Raw genomic sequence first — 8,459 nt, 5'->3', positions numbered from 1 at the left:
TATATTTTCTCCCGTTTACTTGAAAATGGACAAACCCGAATAATATATATATACATTAGGATTTTAGTATATTTAATCCGAATTTAGTACACGGAGATTTAAAAATAAAAAAAATCAGAAAATTCAAATCTTTTCCAAACATAGCCGATCGTGTAATACCTTTGAAATTGGTAATCTAATCAATCGAATTTCAACGTAATTTTGTAATTTTGATTTTTTTGACAACAGTAATTTTTAATATCAGAGTTGAAAAGAGTTATGTAATGGTTCATGTTTATATTGATATAGAACACGTTAAAGTTAAAAAAGTTATATGAAGATTATTGTTAGAAAAAAATATTCAAAATTGTATATTTATAACATCATTAAAATTTTTTTAATGAAATATTATATGATAATGTATTGTTATGAGTGTTTTTAGTATTTGAAACTGTTTGACAATATAATACTAATATACTCCACATGTATAAACTTGTAGTACCAAAAGGAGAGTACCAAACCACAAAATATAACTAAAATCTTGAATTACAAATTATACTCATGTTGGTTTATTATAGTATAGTATAGATATATTTTAAAGTATTTATATATAGATCAAATTAAAAAAAAAAAAAAAAAAAAACCTGAGCATCATTTTGTGTGATGATCCTTTATTTCAAAAGATTGATGTTATATTTTTGATGCAGGGTGCTAAGCGCATGTCGCCTTTCCGGCTTCTTTTAGCGATTAAAGTTTTTCTTACTCATTACTTATCAGTTTGACAAAAATCGTAATTTCTTTTTAAAGTCACAAACTGAAAGTTAGAAATATCAACTTTTCTAGGCTTCTTTTAATATTTTCATTTGTAAAAAGTTTTATTTATTAATTAAACTTCTTATATTGTAGTGATTTTATTTAATTTGTACTAATAAATTTATATTATTAGCCACTCAGTTAATATATGAATAAAATTTTCCACTTAGGATCTGTTTGTCAATGGAACTTATAGCTTCTTTTAATATTTTCTAATTCTTTCATACTACTTGGCAAAAGAAGAAAAATGTTTTTTTGTGACTTTTGAAACAAGAAATTTTAAGTTAGAAATGCTACTTTTTTGAGTTTGTTTAGTAATTTGTATTTTCTTATCAAATTTTTAAATTTTTATTCTTGTAATAAATTTTATTTGTCAACAAAATTTCTTGTATTTTAATAATTTGAATTTTATAAATTTAAATTACCAAATACTCAATTGATTATAAGTACAAATATCAAAACACTTTTAGTAACTTATAAGTTAAGTTCACTAATCATTTATAATCATTTTCTTTACTACAAATAATAAATCACTTATTTTAAGTTTAAAGCAGCCTCATAGTAACTTATTAGTCAAATTCTCTTATCACTTGTAGAATACTTTATATATTTTTACGAGTATGTCATATAAAAATTAAATGAAGTCCACCACAAGTGTTTGAGGCGTGAGTAACCGAGGGGGAGTGAGTAGGGATGGGCATTCACCCCGCCCTGCTTGACCCGATTCGATCCCCGTCCCGTTCGAGTCGGGGATTCGGGGAATTTTTCGGGGTTGGGGCGGAGAACGGGGAAAAATTTATAAAAATTTTGGGGGTCGGGGATTTGTGTCTCCCCGCCCCCGATTGTATATATATGTAAATAATATTACATTTATATGTAAATAATAATATATTTATATATATTATACTAAATATATTATTAAAAATAGATACCTTTTATAAAATTATTAAAATTAAAAAAAATCTTCAATTTTAATTGATTGACATTATTATATTGTAATATAATATATTTAATAATTTTAAAATTGTCGTTTATTGATATTATAAAACAATTTTAATATGATTTGATGTTAAAAATACGAGATAGTATCATTTTATTAGTATATTATGAGTTAGTAGTTTATTTTTATTAAAAAGTATATTATAAATTATAAAATTATTGTTTTTTAATTAAAAACGAAAATTCCGCGAATCCCCGTGGGGGTTCCCGTTCCCCATTCGGGGCGGGGATCGGGGAGGAAAAGAATCCCCGTTTGGGGTTCGGGGCGGGGTCGGGGATTGATATTGAATTCGGGGATCGGGGATAGTACTCTCCGACCTCGAAGTGCCCGCGCCATCCGTAGGAGTAAGTTACTTCGTACGTTATACAGCTATCATAAATTCTCAACAATTTAGATTTTTTGTGTTTTTTTTTAAACCACACGACCAGATGAATTGTCACTCCTCACATATTTTAAATACCTCGCTAACTTCGATCTTGTCACTCCTATCGCTAACTTTCGATCTTGTCACTCCTAAGATATTTTGATATTTTAAATATTTCGGTAGTTTCCCGTTTGGTTGACGGCATCTAAGTTAATATTCTCTCCGAAAATGTCTATATCAGAGTTGGAAGCAGAGGTGTGTATTCGGTTTACCAAACCGAAACTGATTTTTTTTTTTTCAGTTAATCGAAATCGGAATGAGTACAAATCTGCCTCCTGGTTAGAGTTTTACTACTGAACAAAGCAATTCAATGTTATGAGACCTGCTGGCTGACAGTGTGTTCATTGGCACTCCATGAGATAAAACACAATTCACAGCATCAGTATATGATTACTTTGGACAAGTGAAGTTTTAAAAGGGTGTGTAACTTTAATTTAATTCCAGGAAACAAGCCTAAGATGTACTCGTATCAGATACCAGCAATGATTTGAATCTCAGTTATTAATTTCGGTTTTCGTTAATAACCGAAATAATAATTTTGGTTTCGGTTATTAACCGAATAAATTCCAGTTCAGTCTTCGGCAGCTAGTTTGAATGAAACTATTTATAAAATTGATACAAATACTCCTGTACAATGCACAGATTTTTAAATTTTTTCCAATAAATAAATAAATGAATGAATAAATTATATTTGTTTTATATCGAGTTTAATATTTTATTGCAGAAAAAGATGTTCATCAATTTAAATAAATGAAGTTGAAACAAATAAAATAAATAAATTTATGTTGTTTTTTTGAATTTATTTTGAACTCAATCTTCGGTTCTAGAACTTATATATTGATAATCAATTCTACGGTCCACGCAAAATTTATGAAATAATCTTTAATTAGTGATAGTTTAAAGAGTCTTATTTATTTAAAACTATTCCAAAATTAAAGAGAAAAGACAACAACAAATTTCGCATAAGTATTCTAATCATTTTAAGATAATACTTAAATATTTAATTCAATTTATCATATCTACTTACATATGGTTTGTTCCACCGACGGGTTTCGTTTGATTTTATTTCGACTCCATTTTGAGTTATACAAATAAGATTTTGACGATTTTACAGCCCACTCAAAAGAAAATTTTGTATACATCCTAGTACCTGACTGACTTGCCATGTTTCCTTGATATTAGACAACAATATACGAAAAGCAATCATGTACTACAAATGAGTAGTTACATTAACTCAACTCTGACTAAACAAGCTTTGGACAGGACCATCTCAGCCATATCAGATCACTTCCTTAGCTATAGGTTGTCACAGTTTAAGTGTGAGTTTGGTGTCATCAGCAGCAGAAGCAGTAGAAAAAGTAGCAGCACTGGCGCTGTTAACAAGCGAAAGTGAACGCAGAGCTGACTGCGGCTCTTTCTGGATATGGAAGAATGACTGAGCTGCTGATAAGGAGCTTGGCTGGTCAGCAAAGTGAACAGGCACCTTAATGTAACCACCCTTTGGATCACACAAAACTCCGTGTTTCTGAATTGCTTGTGCTGATAATGAGTTTGGTTGTGTTAATAATCCTCGTTGCACTTCTGATCTGTCTTTGTCCTGTCCCATGACTTTCATCTGATTCAGTTGTGATTGTAGGAATGGAATGTCAAATGTGAACCTGGTGGAGGATGATCCTGTTGATATTCCAGGTTTACTGCTGCTACTGATCATTGTTACCCCGCCTCCCTTGTCACTTGGATCGTGATTTTTGTCTGCTGGATTTATTGTGCCTTGATACTTGGAACTCAACTGGCTACTAAAACTTGTAAGCCCTGTGCTCCATGGAGATGATGTCGTCCCGACAGTTGTAATTGTCTTGTCTTTTGTGTTAGATTTAGAGTGACAGCTCTCTAAATCTTGTAAGCGAGGCACTTGAGTATTTGATGTTGCCGTGGACTTGGATGCATGTTTCCTGATAGTGCGCATACTGTCAGCCAATTGCCACTTATTTGAACTGCTACTCTTGTTAGTTACCATCCCAAAAGTTGATGGAAAGCTTTCTGATCCCGGATCCAGAGGTTTGTTAGTGCAATGGTTCTTTTTCCTTCGCCTCTTACTTGATTTTTCACTTGCATTTGAATTACCCTCATCCATTGGTCTCTCGTTAAGGTTAGGACCGGAGATTTTATCACGAGGCACTCCAATTTTGTTAAAGCATCTCTCTTTTCCATCATGATCAGCATCAGTCCACTTGTCTTTTACAATGTCAGATCTGGGGTTTCTGACAGTGTGATTTTCCTTAAGGATCAGGTCAACTACTTTTTTTTCAGAGTATGTATCAGTCATGATGTCGGTTTCCCAGCCACTCAGGGCAGCGTCCTGAATCTGACCAACATTGTTTTGAGTGCCTTTTAGCTTCTGTCTGGCCACCATTTGTGCTGTCCGTCCTAAATCTTTAACAAACAACATTAAGCTTTTATTGTAGCTAATATCGTTCTGATCCACCTAATTAGAGGTAGTCGAAAGAACATGATCAGGCAATGATGTATGCGTATATATAATAACAAAGTAAAAAACAAGATTAGTGTCTTACAAGCAGAAATGGTCTGGGATCAGCATTAAAGTGTGCAAGTCTCGACTCACTAGTATTGGAAAAGAGCATCTCAGGAGTACATGTGCTGCGCCTATCTGGTATATCAAGAAGAGATCCAGTATCATCTCGAGCACCTGAATTAGAATGTCTCAGATGTTGAGAGTCAGTAATTTTGAAGGAGCTAAACAAGATTTCTCAGAATAGAGCTTATTTTTGTATTGCTGATAGGATATTATAGCGAGTAAATGAAACAATTATATTGAATAGGATTCTTGAGGTGATAATTTGATAATTGAATCTTATGATATATCCATCAGAGAGCATCATGAGGAAAATGAAGTGAAGTGGCCCAAAAAAGCTACATTACTTGATTAGGATTTAGCAGTCCTATATCTCTTGCAAGAAATTATTAGAATCTGGAACACGTTGAACCAACTCATTTGTTACCAAAGCTACCATGCAGTGAAGGAGTGCTTGCTGTTATGCTATTTCGGAAAGTCTCAGAGCCTTACCTGAGAATGAATCATACTGATCACAGCGAGCTCCTGTCCTACCAGCTAAAGGGATGCCTCGCAGTTTTCTCCTGGAAGTTGATGAATGGCTTCGTTTTTCCTTGGAGGAGACGTCACTTGTCACACCGCCAGTTCTGAAATTTGTACTAGTTCTAGCATTTGAGCTGAAGGCACAGTCCTTTGTTTTGCCCTGACACCTCCTTCCAGATCTTCTCCTTGTACCCGAGAATTCAGATTCAAAGTTTTCAGGATCAGTCTTCAGAACATTGAAAACCTTCTGTGCTAATTCATCCATAGCACGACCCTGTACATTATCAGACACTATATTTTCCACAGCTTAAATCATAAGATACAATATAAAATCCTAAAAAGTCCTCCTAGCACCTTCTAGTTTAAGGAGAATTGATAACTTAACACATAAACTGGATACGTATTTCCAATTATTTTGAGGGAGCTGATTGTAAACTTACCTGTCTGTAATATGTGGTTCCTGGAGAATTATAACACATTGCATTCCCAGATATCAAAAATACATCATGCTGCATAGACATCAACCACTAACAAATAAGATGATATCTATATGTTTTATATATGACCAATTAACAAAGTGCTGATTTTTTTCAAAAAGAACAAAGTGATGAGAATATAGCTGTACATATATTAAATATATACCTAAACTTTTATCTAATATACACATTCAAGTAACACCAATTGACAATTCAAGTTCACCAGATAGGAGGTATCAAGGGAATTCACGATGAAGTTTTTCGAGTAAGCAGAACTGTGAGAAGAAAGAAAAGCAGGCAATTTTGGAGAAATGGAGCAAACCTCAAATTGTTCAAATGTTGCATACATTCCTTCATGTAGTTTAGCCCTCATTGTGCCGAAGTCCATGGGTTCTTTAATGATTTTGTGGTAATCTCCAACCTTGAAGAAACACAACATCTTGCCCTATTTAATATTTGATCCGAGATGATCTATTATATTAAAGATTGATGAGCTTTATAACAGAAAAACAAACCTTTTCAGGGTCAACTGGTTCTGCAAATATTTCGTATGTATCTCTCCTAATATCATATAGAATATAGAATTAAAGAACAAATATTTCGAATGATTATGAAACCATCATTCAGATGTTTCTTTTAACATCTAAATGTAGTTCATGTTCATGTTTTAACTAGTGGTAAGCACCTGAGCTTTACTGGAGAAAAAAGTAGGAGAAAACTTGCCTCTGCAGCACATCAAGAATCAGTTCTAGTGTATGCTTTTCCGGCAAAATTTCAGCAGAAAATGGTTGACCTAATAAATAAGTTTCCGTAGTTACAGAAGAGACAATGTATTTATTAAATAGTATGGAAAAATATATAAGAATCCAATTAAACTAAAGAAGAGGATGAAAAGCTAGTTTGTTTAGCATTAGCTTAGATAAACTAAACTGTGCAAGTTTCATGGTCTTTTTTTTTTTGAGGTTTCTTGAGCCTTTCCACCCTACTGGCTGGAATGATATTTGGAATAAGTTGAACATTGATACGATCATATGTATCGTGTTGCTATGGGTACTCGAAGCTCATATAAAATTGTAGAAAACTGGATCGTTGTTTAAGGTAAATGTAGGACTCACCTCTACTTGCTGATGACTGGTTTTCTTGATTTGTTTTTTCTTTCCCCTGCACACATAATTTCAGCCTAGTTGTAAGTTCAACGTCATCATACCTTAATGCTCAGTAAATAAATTGAGCCTTAAAATATCCCCTCTCCCTTACATAAATGACTTAAGTTGTAAAATTCGACAATATATACATCTAGTCCAGAAAGTTGCACACTGTGACATTGTTGTCATACGTCTTAAAAGGGAAAAAGGATCTACAGAACGCTACCAACAGAACAAGATGTTATCATGAACTCAGAGGAACATGTATTAAAAGAGCCTGGAGAGAATTGAAATTGTAACTTTTCTAAGTGTACAGTAATACTAGTACAGAATAATCTATGAATATGTGGGGAAACCTGTTTAGTTTTGGAGGAATCAGAATCATCAAGTGGTGTGTCGCGGTGTTTTCTCTTAATCTTGGCTCTTGTCCTGGAAGGCGGACCATTCTCCTCTCGGTTACTGCCTTGGTGGAGGTCCTTGGCATGTGGACTTGGTTGAGCAGCCACATTCCGCCATGCATCCTGCCTGCAGGCTCCTCCTTTCACTTCCATCCTTGAGCTTTTCTCTATCCACCTATGACATTAAAAATTAGTATCAGAAGAAGCGAAAGTTAACATACCTTGGCATTCAAAATTCCATGTCCTGCATCAAAGAGATATATGAATAAAAGCATATATATATTTATTACCTACACACACAAGTACACTGAGCTCAGCTTGTTGAAATTGCTATATGTATGGCTCTACCACTGGAAACATATATCAAGTATTTATTGCTCTGTACATTATTGGAGGATTCTTTAGTTGGAAAAGGGAAATACAACATTATAAACACCATATTTGTATCAAAATTCAATCTTGTCATTTCAATTTCTTCCTTTCAAGTCAAATTGTCACTTGACACTCATTCAAAATTACTAATCTTTCTTTTCAGAGTAGATCATGTCATTACTACATATTTCCACAACTTGATTATACATTCATCTAAATGAACAAATGAACTAGGCGCATGTTCAAACTTCCGGATTTTGTTTTTTTAGGGAGTGATAGCCAGAATTCCAACTCATGATCTTGTGACGTCATAAGAAACGAGTACATCTTTTACCATTGGACACCAACCTTTTTGTGGATAATAAGAATTATTTTACGTACTATCAAGAAATAACTTGGGAATGGCAAGTACAATGGCGAGTACATCTTTACCATAGAACACCAACCTTTTTGTGGATAACAAGGGTAATTTTGCGCACTACCAAGAAATAACTTGGAAATCTTACTATGCTGCCTTTACAAGGAACAGCATACTGGGCAATACCAAGAAATAACTTGGGAATCTTTCTGATATCACAAATTGAAGAGTAGACTTGAAAATGCAGCAAAAATATTGGGTTTTAAACCGAAATATCTCAACGTCTCACTTGTGGTTAATAGTCCTATAAATGGCATCAGCTCAGGCTTGCTTTCGTGACTGAGGGCCATAATCCAGATCAGTTACAAGTAATTACTAT

At 33.6% G+C, this 8,459-nt stretch overlaps 1 protein-coding gene across 1 annotated transcript; it reads right to left on the bottom strand.

Annotated features, from left to right (window-relative positions):
- Positions 1-3,273: 3,273 nt before the first annotated feature.
- Positions 3,274-8,375, bottom strand: LOC108195361 (uncharacterized). Its single transcript, XM_064081247.1, has 7 exons — positions 7,309-8,375; positions 6,923-6,968; positions 6,323-6,600; positions 6,130-6,228; positions 5,302-5,840; positions 4,790-4,923; positions 3,274-4,701 (listed from the first exon to the last, which is right to left on the bottom strand). Exons 5-7 carry the CDS (start codon positions 5,594-5,596, stop codon positions 3,523-3,525), a joined length of 1,608 nt encoding a protein of 535 aa, XP_063937317.1. The 5' UTR covers positions 5,597-5,840; positions 6,130-6,228; positions 6,323-6,600; positions 6,923-6,968; positions 7,309-8,375; the 3' UTR covers positions 3,274-3,522.
- Positions 8,376-8,459: the final 84 nt, after the last annotated feature.

Source organism: Daucus carota, chromosome 7 (genome assembly GCF_001625215.2).
Source record: "Daucus carota subsp. sativus chromosome 7, DH1 v3.0, whole genome shotgun sequence".
NCBI lineage: Eukaryota > Viridiplantae > Streptophyta > Magnoliopsida > Apiales > Apiaceae > Daucus > Daucus carota.
The sequence above is the reverse complement of the archived record's forward strand: the minus strand, read 5'-3'. Positions and strand labels throughout refer to the sequence as shown.